This window comes from Sitophilus oryzae, unplaced genomic scaffold (genome assembly GCF_002938485.1).
Source record: "Sitophilus oryzae breed Bouriz unplaced genomic scaffold, Soryzae_2.0 scaffold_613_pilon_pilon, whole genome shotgun sequence".
Classification (NCBI taxonomy): domain Eukaryota; kingdom Metazoa; phylum Arthropoda; class Insecta; order Coleoptera; family Curculionidae; genus Sitophilus; species Sitophilus oryzae.
The window spans coordinates 146,065-164,300 of NW_022147211.1; the positions used below are offsets into that span (position 1 = coordinate 146,065).

Sequence of the window (18,236 nt, forward strand, 5' to 3'; positions counted from 1 at the left end):
CATACAATATTTGTGAGTGTATAACACTTGCTAAAATGCGCCTTTTAGACGCTCTGGGACCTCTTATTTTCGGCATTAAATTTGACAATGCAGCTACGGTTTTCTCCGCTTTAACTACTAACCTACTTATGTGTTCTCCAAAAGTCAGCTTTGTGTCTAGCCACACACCCAAATATTTTATTGCTTTGGAGGGTGCAATATCTATTCCTAAAACGTTGAAGAAAATTGGGGCAATTTTTCTTTTTGTTGTAAGTAGAACAGCTTCTGTCTTGTGTGGTGCTAACTGAAGATCATGTTCTTTCATCCACTTACTACTCTCGCTTTATACCAGCATTTCCCAAATTTATCCAGGATCTCTTCATTTTTCACCTACAATGACCATAGCAATATCGTCTGCGAAGCCAATCAAAGTTACACCACCACAGCATATCCAGCTCCAACAACCCGTCATACAACACATTCCATAGGGTTGGCCCCAGGACTAGATCCTGTGGTACACCACCATAAATGTCAACTTTTTTTGCTTTTCCATCAGCTTCAAGTATTATCTTTCTTCCGTTAAGATAGGAAGCAATCGTGAACCACAACACTTTGTCAATATTTCTTTTTTAGATTTCTCAGTATCTTTTCCCAAGAAGCTGTTAAGCATTTTTTAACATCTAACGTAATTACGGCGCAAAATCTTCTATTTATATGAGAAAAATGCTGCTGCATTCTTGGCTAGATGAATTACTTTTTTAGCAATGGCGTCTGTGGTTTGCTTTCCCTTTTTGGAAGCCATATTGTTTAGTTGAGAGACCACCTGTCCGTTTCAGCTCATTATTTAATCTCCCAAATTGTATGAGATGTTCATATAATTTACCTTCCATCTAAAAGGCTTATTGGTCTATATGAGTTACCATTTCCATTTTTACTGAGAAGGACGGAGTTTGCCTGTTTTCCATTCCTGCGGAAACTTAGTCAAGCGTGCTAGGTTGTTGTAAACCTGCAGTACATACTCCGCTTTACGTGTTATTACGTGCTTAAGTACTTCTGGAGGAACATTTCCGGGTCCTGGTGCTTTACCATTTTTTAATTTCTTACACGCTTCTAATAATTCTTCGAGTGTATAGGGCTCAAAATGTATATTTCTATCACAGTCATCTGCATCACAGTTATCTATCTATCTATCTATCTATCTATCTATCTATCTATCTATCTATCTATCTATCTATCTATCTATCTATCTATCTATCTATCTATCTATCTATCTATCTATCTATCTATCTTTTTTTTTTTTTTTATCAGACGGAGTATGTACTGCAGGTCTACAACAACCTAGCACGCTTGACTAAGTTTCCGCAGGAATGGAAACAGGCAAAACTCGTCCTTCTCAGTAAAAATGGAAATGGTAACTCATATAGACCAATAAGCCTTTTAGATGTGGAAGGTAAATTATATGAACATCTCATACTTGGGAGATTAAATAATGAGCTGAAACGGACAGGTGGTCTCTCAACTAAACAATATGGCTTCCAAAAAGGAAAGCAAACCACAGACGCCATTACAAAAGTAATTCAATTAGCCAAGAATGCAGCAGCATTTTCTCATATAAATAGAAGATTTTGCGCCGTAATTACGTTAGATGTTAAAAATGCTTTTAACAGCGCTTCTTGGGAAAAGATACTGAGAAATCTAAAAAAAAGAAATATTGACAAAGTGTTGTGGTCTACGATTGCTTCCTATCTTAACGGAAGAAAGATAATACTTGAAGCTGATGGAAAAAGCAAAAAAGTTGACATTTATGGTGGTGTACCACAGGGATCCGTCCTGGGGCCAACCCTATGGAATGTGTTGTATGACGGGTTGTTGGAGCTGGATATGCCAGGTGGTGTAACTTTGATTGGCTTCGCAGACGATATTGCTATGGTCATTGTAGGTGAAAATGAAGAGATCCTGATAAATTTGAAATGCTGGCATGGCAGGAGTAGTAAGGTGGATGAAAAGAACATGATCTTCAGTTAGCACCACACAAGACAGGAAACTGTTCTACTTACAACAAAGAAAAATTGCCCCAATTTTCTTCAACGTTTAGGAATAGATATTGCACCCTCAAAACAATAAAATATTTGGTGTGGCTAGACACAAAGCTGACTTTTGGAGAACACATACAGTAGGTTAGTAGTTAAAGCGGAAGAAAACCGTAGCTGCATTGTCAAATTTAATGCCGAAAATAGAGGTCCCAGAGCGTCTAAAAGGCGCATTTTAGCAAGTGTTATACACTCCCACAAATATTGTATGCAGCGCCGGCATGGCATACAGCTACTAAATGTCCAGAATAGGCTGGTGAAACTAAAGGCGATTACAGAGGTCTTTGTGCATTGGGTTTTGCAGCGCCTACCGAACTATATCAGGGGGAGGGCGTTGGTGTCATTGCCGGAATTCCACCGATTGATCTCCTGATAGAGAGGGTATGAGGGTCTACAATGGTTCGACAAAAACAGAAGCCAGAGCGCAACTCATGGAAAAATGGCAGGAAAATGGACGGGCGAAGCCTTATGGAAGGTGGACATTTACTCTCATTCCCAATCTGCATAAATGGATAACGCGACCATATGGTGAAGTCGATTACTATATCACCCAGATATTATCTGGACACGGCTATTTAAAAATATCTATACATTAGAAGAAAATCGACACTCGGACTGCGGTACTGTCAAGCTGAAGACGACGCCGAACACACTCTTTTCAATTGTTGTAGAATGCAGACACAAAGGGAGGTTCTATAATAGGACAGGAAATAAGTTTTGTGTGGCAGAAGTGGTAAAATGTCTGGTGGGAAGTGAAAAAGAGTGGCAAAATGCAGTGGGACTCATGAAATATATTATATCTATCTATCTATCTATCTATCTATCTATCTATCTATCTATCTATCTATCTATCTATCTATCTATCTATCTATCTATCTATCTATCTATCTATCTATCTATCTATCTATATATATATATATATATATATATATATATATATATATATATATATATATATATATATATATATATATATATATATATATATATATATATAAGTTATATAATCGATATGATGACACAGGGGTGGGTATATATATATATGTATATATATATCAGGATTAGTGATGATTTCATCCTCTCTTCCAATTTTTTACCATTTTATTCGACATCCTGTATTAATTTTAATTAAAAATCTGTTAAAAAATACTGTGATATGTATTCAATTATATCGAATTATTTTGTCTATTCTATTTGATATTTAAAAATTATTTAACTACCCGTTTTTTTGCATAAATATATCGGATATATAGTTAAATTTTAATTAATTTTTAAATTAACAGCTGTAAAAAACTGACGTATGTTAGCTTTGTTTAAATACGTCATAGTATAAAGTGTACTTATACATGTGCATGTGCATTGGATAATTTGCATACAGAATACGCCACAGTAACTACGATATAAATATAATTATTTTGACACCTCAATGGGTTTTTAAAACGTAAATGCACGATGATGCAAGCTAGATCGGTTTTTCACATTTCACATTTTTTTAATTTGTATCCTGTTGAAATCAGATCAAATTATAGGAAGGAAAACAAAATGTTGATATTTTGGCGAAAGTTTGAAACACCCTGTGGAATATGTTAACAAAGCAAGGAATTTAAAAATAATGTTATCTTCTAGGTACATCTTTTCTCGATAGTTTGCTTTTTGTTTCATCTGAATAGCTTTATTTTTATTCGATATATTCGCTTTTGAATAAGACAGTAATAACCCTATATAGATCATATATACTTACGTGGATAAATCAACGCCATAAGTTTAGCATTAAAAAATATATCCCCAACATCACGACATGCCATTTTCAAACCTTCTTTATTGCACTTTGAACGTTCAATAGGTTTGTCTTTCTCGCGGACATGACTTTACGCATGCGCATTAAAAGTGGCACGTATTTCCAAAATAATTACAATTTTATCCGGTTTAGAAAGTACAAATTATACATTGTTATGGAAACCAACTTTTCATTGTCATCGTATTGTCATACTCTTGTCATAATCATATGTCATAATGTTATTTCCATTGTGTAATGACGCTTGTTTTTTGCGTTTTTTATTTTAAACATTGTATTAAATACTCTTTTATCGACCGCTTTTATATAGCCAAGGATGCAAGTGTGTTCAGTGAGAAGTTAATTTTAAGTTTGTGCAATTATATTTCTTTTTTTTACTCGTTGGGTTTTAATTTTTGGTACTCGTAAAAATGACAAGAAAGTGTTTGGTGTGTTAAAATTATAATATAAGTGTCCCCGAATTATCTTTTTACAGGCAAGTAAAGTATTCAGTTGTTCTTTTATGTATATTAAACCACATGCATACTTTCTGGTTAGATTTCCTAAGAATATTGATATTTGTACGGAGTGGCTAATTTATTTTTGATTTAATTTAACTTTTGTGACAGTAACATTCAATTATTGTTTAAATATATGCATTTTACAAATTAAATTTTTAAAATTAATGTTCAAATTTGACGCGTGGACGATAGGTCCTCGACAAGGATAGATAGAGTAGAAGCACCGCGTGTGCAACAAAAAAAGAAGATAAATGGAAGTCGTTGATATGTTTGAGACAGTTTCCATAGTGATTTACTTATCCACGTAAGTATACCTATATGATCTAGGGTAATAACGATTTACAGCAATTTTAGCATTGATTTTTGGTCCTCATCAACACACTTATAAAATAATGTTTATTGTTTTTGCAATGCCACTGTCATTGAAAAGTCATATTATTTAAGTCATATTATTGTATATTGACGTTTACTCTAGTAGAGATGCTTTTAATTTCTCATGTATTGGCTATTGCTCCTTTGGTAGAGATCAACTTTTGGACTGAAAGCCTTACCTGCTAGAGTAACTGCCCAACAGACAATAATAATATGTTTTTTCTAAAGACTTACATAAATCACAAATACCATTTTATAGGTCTGTTAACTAGGACCAAAATCAAAGGCACGGTTTTAATTTAAAAAATACGAAAAAATGTTAGTGTCTTCTTCAAAAGAATATCTCCACAAAAAATAAACCTATTGAGATGAACCAAAAAATATATTATCGAGAAAAGGTGCAACTATAAATAATTTTTACAACAATAAAATAATTTTTAAATTCCTTCCTTTGTTAATGGTACTCTACAGGATGTTTCAAACGTTCATCAAAATATCAACATTTTGTTGTCCTTCGTATAATTGACAGATAACAACTTTTATTTTTAATTTAGAAACAGATGCATACTAAAAAGTCAAATAATTCAGCTACAAATTCAAATCAAAATCGGTCAACTAGAACACAATATACAAGGTGCTACAAATTCGAGGTACGAGCATTGGTATCTCGGAAACCGTAATAGATACGAAGATGGTTAAATTGGGGCAATGTTGCTTCTTAGGATGTTCACCAAGATGCCATCAAAAAGTTTTTAAAAATTTCAAGGATTGCTGAGTTTTTTGGAAAAAATAAAATTGATTTTCAAAAACAACTGTACCAAACTACATCTTCGTATCTATTACGGTTTCCGAGATACCAATGCTCTTACCTCGAATTTGTTTGTTTTGGAAAAAACGGATTTTTTTGAAAATCAATTTTATTTTTTCCTGTCGTCACTTTTTAGAAAATCCAAAAACTAATTGCACATTCTCATAGCCACTTTATTAGAACTATATGATTAGCTGATAATTTGTGAGATACATAGGCCAATTTAATTTTTTTAAATACGGACCTGCATTTTTTATTTGAAATTTTGGAAGAACTCAGTCTCCTGAGTACAGTGATATGCCACTCTCATGATACTTTTTTTTTGTTTTTGGTAACTTAACAATAACAAAACTATTTAATTATTATTTAAAATAAAATCCGACTCTGGGTTTTTAAATTATTTAATCTGATTATATTAATCGCAATAATATTGATCAGCGCTAACTAACATTGAATAAGGAAAATCGAGCCAATTGAAAGAGTCAAATAAATAATATCAGCAATTTAAAGAAATTATTTTTAACTTTTTTTATTTTGAATTTGAAATCTCAATGTACGATCTAATAAAATGCATAATATTAATCGCAGTTATTATTAACAAATCAACTTCTACAAACTAGTTTCTGAAGCTCTACATGTTCGAAAGGGTCACAACCATCCCTAATGCAAAAATTTATTTTTCGTTCAATCTTATTTGATGGCGCTTTGAACATATCTTCTTCTTATACTTCCGAATGCATGGTCTTTATTGTTAATGCTGAAATGTATTGATTTCACATTTACAAATGTCGTCAAGTAATAACCCCCCACCCCGCTCCTTGGCGAGAGGTCCAGCAACCTCGCTGGCCATTATACTGCTCTACCATTTCCAATCCATCTTCCGGGGAAATGATTTGATTGTTTATATTTATATTATATTATACTTATATTATTTTTTATTATTTTATTGTATTTTATTTTCCGTATTCAATGTTTTACCCCACGTCATTGTTATGTTTGAAAGCTTATCAATATTATAACGATCAATAGATTAAATATTAAAAAAACAGGGCCGGACTTGAAATTAGTTTAAATAAATTGTGTTCAAATGTCCGAAACAAACAAATATTAAATGTGACATTTCATTATACTCACGAGACCGAGTTTTTACAAAACCTGAAATAAAAAATGCAGGTCCGTATTTAAAAAAAGTAAGTTGGCCTCTGTATCTCACAAACTATGAGCTAATTTGAAAATTTAAAAATACTATCAGATAGCCCTAATAAAGTGGTTTTGAGAATGTGCAATTAGTTTTTTGATTTTCTAAAAAGTAACGGCAGGAAAAAATTAAATTGATTTTCAAAAAAATAGGTTTTTTCCAAAAAAACTCAGCAATCCTTGAAATTTTTTAGACTTTTTTGTTGACATTGTGGTGAACATTCTAAAGCGCAACTTTGCCCCAATTTAACCATGTTCGTATCTATTACGGTACCGAGATACCAATGCTCGTACCTCGAATTTGTAGCACCCTGTATAAAACTTTAAAATACATGAAAATTTTAAGGAGCCCTTTTTTCATACCGGTGAGTGTAGCTTAAACTACTAGTTTAACCTGTATTAGTGGATATCTGATTTTGTAGTTACGTTAATTAGCTACGGTGCGGTGGATTATTTAAGTTATACCGATACGAATGTTAATAATGAATAATGTTAAATATGTCAAAAACCTTACCTTTTAGTTATATACTTCTCTTATAAAACTTACCTTTATTTTTCTCCCAGAATCCGAAAATCAATTAATATATAGGGTGTTCCATTACAAAAAACACAACTTTGATATGCAACTTCTTTGGGACACCCTATAGAACTCTCTATATTTTTAAAAAGTGCTCTGAATTAACCTACATATACTCACAAAATTTCATTTCAATACAAACTGTCGTTCTCCTTGGAGCCTCCGCGGCGTATGAGAGGCGCCATGCGCCACCCTGTATATGTTCAGACCATTCCAAAAATGTGTGTAATCTTTGAATAAAAAGACATAAGGAAGGAGCATATCAAAAATCTTAGGTCCACCGCGATGGTACGCAAATATGGCCGACTTAAATTCCGGTTTATCAGTGCCGTTCTAATTTAATTTAAAAAATCTAAAACTATGATGTATTGTAGACGTGGGGTAGACCCATTAATTTGTTTTTTTTATTTTACGTTGTGAATAAATGTTGGTAGTTATTACAATTGTTAAAAAAACATATTATTATAATAAAAATAGATAATTTTTCGGTTTACTACACGTAGTATGTATATTATATAGTCACTTACTAGCGAAAAGTTGTTCCATTATTTCACTCGATTTTTGCTGAGATCTACCGCACGCTACACAACCAACTATTTTAGACTCTTTTTCGATAAATCGCGATAGTGTCACTGTTAATTTAAGTTCTGTCACAATTTCCATCTAGATTTACTACCTTTATACAACTATCAGTAGTAGAATAAATAATAAATAACATAAAATAAGTTCCGTAAAGACTGACAAATCCACAAAATTTCAAATCAAATTCAAATGAGTCAAATGAATTGTCAAACAGAACTGTCAAGGATCCCCACCCTAGAGTCCTTTTTGCTCCCACCATGCATGAATACATTGATAGCATTATGCTCCTTCCTTAGTCTTCTTATTCAAAGTTTGTAATGAACGTTTTCAAAATGATTAATTTTGTTCTAGCGGCATTAAGTTTAAATCTTGCCGACATTTAGAAATAAAACTTCATATAAACCATTAATGTAAGCAACTTTTTTTGAGATAAACGTTTTACATATTCATTCAAAGCCTAAATATGTTTATTTAAATAATTTTAGTATATAAAAATGCACAATACAGTTTTTAAATATTTTTAAATTAAATAATTTTTCAATATTCCATAATGGAGAAAAAAACAGCTAAGTGGAGAAACTAAGAAGATTCCAGTTACTTATTAGATTAATACGGCTAATATGTTCTTAAACAGAAAAAAAACCTGATGGTGCTTGTCATTTGCTTATATTATTTTTCTTCGCGTTGTTGATTGCTAGTTCTATAGTCGGATTGCGATTATTGGTCGTGTGATGTACGTTTCAGAGTTCAGTGACTTTATATTGGTCGTTCAACTAAATAGTTATATTTAATTTTACACTATAGCAAGGAGCGATTTTTTTTAATGGGAAGTTATTGTTTTCTAACTATTTTTTTGTACAGCGATGGTAACCGATAATGGGATTTACAACTCTCAAATTCGGGCATCGAAGAAGCTTGTCATTCCTTTGAGATTTTTTGCTTTTAGGTATTGATTGATAGTACCTGTTATTATAGGTACGAGTTTTATTCTATTGGGTTCATTGACTTAACAGGTAACACTGTTTTTAACCTTTGGACATTACCGTAACCCTGATAAATAAATACAATATGTAACTTTTAATAATTTTGATTTTCTAACACTGAAACAATATATTTCAATTAAAATAGTTTTTTTTATTTATAACAGTTTTTTAATAATTTAATAATTATAATTTTGATTTGTTTTGTTACAGGCAATTTTATTGTTCACACAATGTAATTGTTCAAGTTTCTCCATGTAATAGAAATAAATAAAGTCCTCCTACTCTGGGTGCCTGCTCACAAAGGGATAGAAGGCAATGAAAAAGCAAATGATCTAGCTAGAAAAGGAGCGAACACTCCACTAACTGGACCAGAACCGTTCTGTTTTCCAAACGGGAACCAACTGAAAGCGGAACTGATGAATCTGGAAGACTCCATCTGTAACTTGGAATGGGTGTCCTCCAACGGTCTAAGACACTCGAAAAAGTTCCTCTTAACTTCCAGAACTTATGACCGAGAAAAATCAAAGGTTTTCCTGATTTAAGTAAAAACAATCTTCGGATTGTCACGGGGTTTCTAACAGGACACTGTCTCCTCAACGAACACCTCAGTAGGCTGAAACTGAGAAACAACGGCGAATGCAGATTTTGTGGAGAAAATGGGGAAACACCAGAACACCTTAGCACTGAGTGCGCCGAGACGACGACCATTCGTGCCATGAACCTTGGTACGTCTGATGTCGAGGATGGAGAGCTGGCCTCTGTGGAGCCGTCTCAGATACTGACTTTTGTTAAAGCCCTGAGACTGTATGATGAGTTATAACTCGTTATGACTCAAGAAAGGGGAACACACAATAGTATAGTACACACATAATATAAGGCCGCTGTGATTAACTCCCCTCCTAAACATTCTACATTCTCCATGTAATATTGAATCGTCCTGTCTATGTGTATATATTTTATATTCGTATCTAAATTATATTCGTATGTGCATATTATTAATTTTTTGTAAGATATGATTCCCTATAGTTAAAAAGATAAAATTTAAGTATTTGTCTACTTCTGTAAAAAAATATCCGAATTATTCTTGCATCTAAAACATGTCAGACTTACAAAAGCCAGAATAGATGCGGAATGTGATACTGATCACCGACTTTTAATTTTAAAAATGCAAATCCATTTAAAACCCAAACATCCACACTGTAAAAAGCAAAACAACATGGCCAGTTTAAGCGTACGGAGTCTAGAGAACAACGATAGTAACTTTAGTAGTTTAACCATCGAAGAGTAACTTTCATAGATAAACTCAATATCGGAAGCTGAAGAAGGCTGCACACTATTAAGGGATGCGATTTATAAAACCAGCAAAACAGTACTGGAAAACACAAATTAAAAGAAACAACCAGACTGGTTTAACGAAAATCAACCGCATATAGAGGCTTTTTTGAAAGAAAAGCATAGAGCACATGAAGCAGTGACTGCAAATCCACAGAATCGGAGGCTGGCCAATTTACACCAGCTAACAACATGCTTCGAAGGAACCTGCGCCAACTAAAGAATAGGTCGGTGGTCGCAAAAAGCTAATCAGATTCAAGAGTACGCCGTGTATCACGACTGTCGTAAATTCTTCGTGGCTGTAAAAGAAGTATACGGCCTAGCACATAATGTAAGCGGCCCAATCACGGCACAAAACGGTGAACTTCTAAAAGACGAAGAGCAAATCAGAAATCACTGGAAAGAGCATTACAGCCATATCCTTAACGAAGAAAACAACCCCAATAGGAAGCGCTAAACAAAATACCTCAGTATAACAGCCTTGATATATTAGATATCCCAATAGCAGAACAGGAAATAAAGGCCTCCATAAAACAGCTTAAAAATAACAAATCAGCTGGCTGTGACGCGATTCCTGCGAAAATCTATAAGTGTGCAAATAAAGAACTTATTGGTCATTTTAAGGCTCTCTTCGATGTCATATGTGAAAGCGGAGAGGTACCTCAAGGCTTTTTGCAACGCGAATATAGTGAATATATTTAAGAAAAACGGAAGTGCACCAGACTGCGGAAACTACCGGGGAAGTCTACTATTGTCGTTATGTCGAACCACCTGCATCCATCTCCCAGAATCGTAAACGGGTTTTCGCACCAACCGCAGCACCTTCGATTCCATATTCTCCGTTTGCCAACTACAGGAAAACGTAAAAGAGCAGCAGTGTAAACTTTATGTTGCATTCATCGGCTTAACAAAAGCCTTCGAATCTGTAAACAGAGATGCGCTTTGGGCAGTTATGAAAAATTTCGGAGTACCCAACAAATTATTTACAGTGTGTAAAAGCCTCCATAACAACAAAGTCAAGAGTGTCACCATCATGGATCACTGAGCGATCCCTTTCTAACAAATACAGGAATAGAGTAACAACCAAAAAAGTAAAGAGGCAACAAAGTAATCAGATTTTTAAATGTCCAGAGTGCGGAAGAGAGATAACATTACATATCGGGCTTTTCAGCCACAGAAAAGCTCATTAAAGAAAACGCATTGCGTAACCATCTTCTAATGCGTGTCAAATATTTTTCAGCGAGTAATGACAGTAGCCAGTAATTATTTATTCTAATAATATCACTCATAATCTAAATTTCGTTTATTTCAGTAATTTGGAATGTTTCGTTTTAAGCTTATTTTAAGTCACGATAAAAGTATATGAACCTATATAACTGGTAACAAACGAAATTATTGCAAAACTATTTCATTACCTAAAAAAAGTACCAATAGTTTAGTAAACATGAACTTAGTACACTATATTATACAAAAATTGAAATTTATTTATTTCAAAAGAATTAAATTTTTTTCTAAGTACAAAATTAACAGCAGAAATTATTTTATCCACTGTTTTATACAGGGTTGTTCACCACATACGACACGGACTATTGTAGCTAAACGATTACGTTTTTACAAATTTTAAGTTTTGGGTTCGTTGAAGGACTATTAGAGCTACAATTTAGAAATAATTTTACAAGATACAGAGTGTTCCAAATAAGTAAAAAACGCTACAGTTGTATTTTTTTAAATGGAACACCCTGTATACTATTGTATTTCTAGATTCTACGATTGAAATAAAGGTAAACTTTATTAAGGTTTATCACACTTAAACCTTACCGTTTTTGAAATATCTTCAATTTTGTGAAATTGCAGTAAAATTTTAAGGCTTCATTTCTCCAAGGGTATCAAAGTTTTTAATACTAAATATTTACTGAAGTTTATTTATTGATCAGTTATTGTGCTGCAATGATAAAAATTATACTACCTTATACAGAGTGTCTAAAATTTTATTTTAAATAATTACTAGCTTTAAACGGCAATAACTTGTTTAATTTAAATGAAAGGCCCTGTATATTTTAGGAGAATCAGATGCATAATTTAATTGTCTATCAAATTGTATTATACCAGTTTTTACCTATCCCTTCAAGTTTTCGTAGAAAATGCATTTTCTTATAATTTAGACCTCATTTATCAATATACCCATGGAATATTGACATTTTAGATTGTTTTTAAAGCAACAAATGTACAAAATGTACAGGCTAGTAATAGGTATTATCGTTTTTAATAAAATGATAATATTACTAGCCCATTTGTCTGCAAAAAGAAAACTATTTAAATCTTCATATAATAGTATTCCATTAATTAAATATACCACCATTATTTCTGCCCAAATACTAATTAATTACACACTTAATTATGTTCGTGAATAAATTATTCTAAATAAATGCGGATTTGAATCAGAAATCAGTATAATAATAAGTTATAAAAATGAATGTCTCTATTGTTACAAATAAGCATTTGTCAAAAAATTAAATATCATTTTTAAGGTCTTACTTTTTACCACACTGTCTAGTACACATAAAACATTCAGTTTTTTAGTTTTTGGAGCAATTATTATTAATCAACGCAAACAGTCAATTAATGTAGTTTGAATACTAGAATCATATTAATTGGTCCTCTTTAACAAATATTTAAATAGTTTTTTTAATTTTTTAATGAAATAAACAAACTATATCGACAATATTAGTATCTGTACCCTTTTAAAATTTGGTACATCTTTAAAAATAATCTAAAATGTCAGTATTCCATGGGTATATTGATAAATGAATTTAAAATTACAAGAAAATGCATTTTCTACGGAAACTTGAAGCTATAGGTAAAAAATGGTATAATACTATTTGGTATAGACAATTAAATTGTGCATCTGATTCTCCTAAAATATACAGGGCGTTCCATTTAAATTAAACAAGTTATTGCCGTTTAAAGCTAGTAATTATTTAAAATAAAATTTTAGACACTCTGTATAAGGTAGTATAATTTTTATTATTGCAACACAATAAATCAATAAATAAACTTCAGTAAATATTTAGTATTAAAAACTTTGATACCCTTGGAGAAAATATTTCAAAAACGGTAAGGTTTAAGTGTAATAAATCTTTATCAAATTTACCTTTATTTTAATCGTAGAAACTAAAAATGTAATAATATACAGGGTGTTCCGTTTAAAACAATACTTTGATATTTTTTATTTATTTGGGACACTCTGTATCTTGTAAAAATATTTTTAAATTGTAGCTCTAATAGTCCTTCAACGAACCCAAAACTTACAATTTGTAAAAATCTAATCGTTTAGCTACAATACTCCGTGTCGTATGTCGTGAACAACTCTGTATATTCAATGTTAAGACTGGTTAAGATACGAGACGGTACCAAAGAACATTTTTCATATACTTTATTTTTCTATATTTTATTGCTTTCAGTTCAATAACCCTGTAGCTAATTTCTGTTAATCATTTGTTAGTCAATTCTTACGCATAAGTTATTGCGATCTTAATAATTAGATTGTACTAGTTTTCAATTATTTTTGTAATACAATTTACCTGTATTTTTTTTTTCTATATGTCAAATATTCCAATTTTATTAAAAATGAAATTATCTAATGCACTGTAAAATATCTAATATTTATGTAAAACAACAACGTTAACAAAAAAACAGAAATTAAATAATATATAATAAGTGACAGCTCTTTAAAGTTGTATTGGCACTGCTAACTTTCCTAGAATGACACCGCAATTCTAGTTTTTTTTGTCTCAAGTTCAATCCACTTTTAAACTACACAACAACTACTTGTTAACTCGTTACGTAATCACAGTATAATGACTCAATCGTTAGTTTTTGATGTTCTATTTGCAGTTATTCCGTAGGTGAGATGTGGCTGGGATATAAAACGGCAAATTATAATGATTATCACTTTTAATTTTATATTTTTTTTAAGAAAATATAAATAGTATGACTTATTACTATTAAATGGATAAAGGAGGAAGTCGATTATTGATACTAAAATTATATTTTTTATTTCAAATTTCAAATATCCTGGTTTATCTGGTTTATTCATATTCTGGTTTATCGAAAATTGGAAATAATTCTATTAATATTTTAATCTACGACAATGTTATTATGACACATTTAACATTGTCATTTGGATGTCATTATGGCTTTTATAATAGCACTAGTGCTATTATGAATTCATAATAACACGCAAATTTTAAAATAAGAAACAAGCAAAAAAAGGTACCTAAATACGTTTATTTATTATAAACATTAATTATAATATCAGTACAATTGGTTAAACTAATTCCAGATGATGACAGGTGAGTTGAATTTTTAGAAAGTAAATTTATTTCCTGAGTGCTTGAACTTGTTGAAGACCCACCATTGCCAGAAATGTTACCCAAAATATTACATGACACTTTTTACTTATTTTCTTTGGAATTTTCTATATAGCTCCCTGCCACTGTGTTAGAGCGCCAACCACCATGTCTTTTAACAGTTAATAAATCCACTCCTGAATCTGCAAGCAACGACGCAGACGATCTACGGAAACAATGTCCAGTGTATTGTTGTGGATTTGGAAGACTTAGGAACACTGCTATTTTATACGGTATTTTCCCTAAATTATTAATGCCAACGGGTTTCTTAATACATTTTCCATTTCTGTACCCCACAAAAAATCGAGTATGCTCTGTGTTACTGGGCTGCAACATTCCCTTTCGTTATAATAAAATGTCGTGATATCTTTGTTTTCGTAAATGGAATAATGACATAAATGCATTGTCCTTCATCTTTAATATTTTGCAGCTGCAGATTTGTCAACTCGATACGCCGACAGGCTCCCGCAAGACCCACTATCAATGAAACTTTTGTCAGGAAATAAGTTTTTTCATCGGCTTCCAACAAAAAACGAGTTATGTCTTCTTTTCTTAAAATTCTCGATTTTTTTGACCGAAATCCTTCCGATTTTCTTTTTAGAAATGCAATTAAATGGACGTACTTACTAATATCTGTAATTTTCTTCACTGACATAACTGAATGTAGCATGGAATAATATACCCAAAATGATGAAGCCTTCCTGTGTTTTGAAAGATGTTCAAAATATGCCACGAGAACCTTTTCGTTACTACTATTCTTGATTTCTTTCGCTTTACACCAATCTTCAAATTTTACATCGGATTCATCTACTCCTGGATATAGGTCTCTCTCATCCTTTTCCATGTCTCCCTCTTTTGTGCTGTATTTAACCACTTCTCTGTCTTTATCCACTCTAGCAACATAGCCAGCCCATTGCCATTTCATTTTACCCACTTCCTGAATTATATCGGTAACTCTTGTTTTACTCCTGATGTTTTCATTACGAAATTTGTCTCGCAGACAAACCCCTTGCATACATCGTTCCATAGCTCTTTGAGTTGTTAAGAGTTTATTTGCAAATTATTTTGAAACACACAAAATATAGGTATTAATTTTCGCTTCAGATTGATAGGGATCGTATTGATTTTCAGAATATGTCCCAGTTTACCGAAAGCTATCCATGCTAATCGTATACGCCTTGTAATTTCAGCGTGTTGGTTTTCTTTTCCAAGTGTAATATTGTGGCCTAAATATATATATATATATATATATATATATATATATATATTCTCTTAAATATTCGATCATATTACTTTGTATATATATATGTCAATTTTAAAACTTCCCACCCTTAATATCTTTCTTGCAGTTAAAAATATGAAAAATCGGAAAGACACGTCAATTTTATTTGTAAGGGGGACACTCTAAATTAATATTTTTAGCCTTTTTCTTTTAACCCCCTAGGAGAGGTAGATGTCACCCTTACAATTTTAAATAGGAATGGGGGTCAAGTGGCACATCGTTTTAAAGGACGTTTAATTCTCTTTTCAGTGGTATCCTACTTTGTTGCTTTTTGTCCAGAGGTTTCCGAATAATCGCGTTTGAAACTTGCAGAAACAATTAAACATGCCTGCATTGAGATTATGGTTTGCAGGCTAGTGTTTATATAAAATATTGCAATGGGTCTCCTTGTAGTACAAATAATTAGAAGATTAGGTGGAAACATGGACGTAGCAATTATATTTTTCTAGGGGGGTCGAAATACTAATAAACAGAAAACGTCATGAACATTAACGTTTATTTTCTTAAATTCGAATGAGTGGCAACCTCTAATCAGTTATACAGGAGGATTTGTTAACATTCCAGCAGGACAGTGGCTCCACCTCATTATTTTCTTCCGATCCGACAGTGGTTAAACGAGAGATTTCCGGGTACCTGGGCTGGCAGAAGGGGACTAATTGAATGGCTTCCAAGATCAGCGGATTAACACCCTTAGATTTCTTTCTTTGGGGACATCTTAAATCCATTGTTTATAGAACACAACCTACTGATATTGATGATCTTAAAAGGCGAATTACAGCAGAATGCCGGTCAATTCCCGGTGAAGTTTTCCGAAATATTAGGAAGGAGTTTGAAAACACACTTTATTATTGTTAACAGGAAAATGGACAACATTCTGATCAACTTATACGATAGGGCGTAAGTGGTGTAATGCGATCTTCTAATCTTTTGTACTATAAGGAGATCCATTGCAATAATTTTTGTGTAAACAGTAGACTGAAAACCAAAATCTCAATGCAGGCATGTTTAATTGTTTCTGCAACTTTGAAACGTGATTATTCGGTAACCACTCGACAAAAAGCAACAAAGTAGGATACCACTGAAAAGATAATTAAACGCCCTTTAAAACGATGTGCCACTTGACCCCCATTCCCATTTATGATTGTAAGGGTGACATCTCCCCTTCCTAGGTGGTTAAAAGAAAAAGGCTAAAAATATTAATTTAAAGTGTCCCCCTTACAAATAAAATTGACGTGTCTTTCCGATTTTTCATACTTTTAACTGCAAGAAAGATATTAAGGGTGGGAAGTTTTAAAAGTGACACACTGTATATATGTTGGTATCTTCGGAACTCTTGTTTTATTAACAGTACTTTTGTTTTATTAAAGTTTATGTTCAGTTCTATCTTTGCAGCTAATAGATGTAATTCATTTAACATTTCATCTAGTTCTGTGATGTTTTTACCAATTAGAACTATATTATCTGCAAATCTGAGGTGGTTTAGTCTGATACCATCTACGCTAATGCCTTTGGTGTCCCATTCCAGATTTTTGAATACCTCTTCTTGTGCTAGAGTACACAGTTTAGGTGGTATGGTGTCTCCCTGTTTCACACCTCTCTCCAATACTATTCTGTTGGTCGCAGTTGTTGCATCTAATCTAATATGCATTGTTGCTTCCTGGTAAATATTTTCAATAATATGAGTATATGTAGAGTCTATTCTTGCATTATTTTTTATTCTTTATATTATGCAATATTAAACTTATTATCGTGCCATGTTCAACACAGAACAAATTGAACCAGTGAATTGAGAAATTCACATAAATAAATATGATATAAAAAGTTACTTATTGGTTCCAAATGTTTATTGTAATTTATTGCAAATAGTGTTTTCTTGGCTATGGCATAAACTTTTAAAGGAAGCAATGCTGATTCAATATAAATTCAAAAATAAGATCAAGACTGGATCTGGCAAAAAAAACAAGGGCGTTTTGGTCTTTGCTGAACCTGTTTTCCACAAATCTTGATACGAAGGTGTAAAAAACATATTTAGTTGAATTAGATATTTCAGGTTTCAAAGGAACTAACATGCAAAAATTTTGGAAAACTATACAAGATCTAGGAACTGTAGACCTGAGACGAATTTCACCACGTATTTTTAATCTACTCGATTCTACCGTATATTGAGAACATTCACATATAATGTTGGTTAGTGTCAACTCAACATCACATTGGAAGATTTTTTTAAGCAAATATGGATGTGTCACATTAGTATGCTCAGTACGAAGACGATGCACTCTGGATTCTTGTTTTATTGCGCGAAGCTTCGAAGGTTCATTTGTCCACTCATC

General features: G+C 32.4%; 1 protein-coding gene across 1 annotated transcript; it reads right to left on the reverse strand.

Annotated features, from left to right (window-relative positions):
• Window positions 1-11,607: 11,607 nt before the first annotated feature.
• Window positions 11,608-17,554, reverse strand: LOC115887721. Its single transcript, XM_030907195.1, has 3 exons — window positions 17,258-17,554; window positions 15,402-15,561; window positions 11,608-11,630 (listed from the first exon to the last, which is right to left on the reverse strand). Exons 1-3 carry the CDS (start codon window positions 17,552-17,554, stop codon window positions 11,608-11,610), a joined length of 480 nt encoding a protein of 159 aa, XP_030763055.1.
• Between the last annotated feature and the right edge of the window lie 682 nt (window positions 17,555-18,236).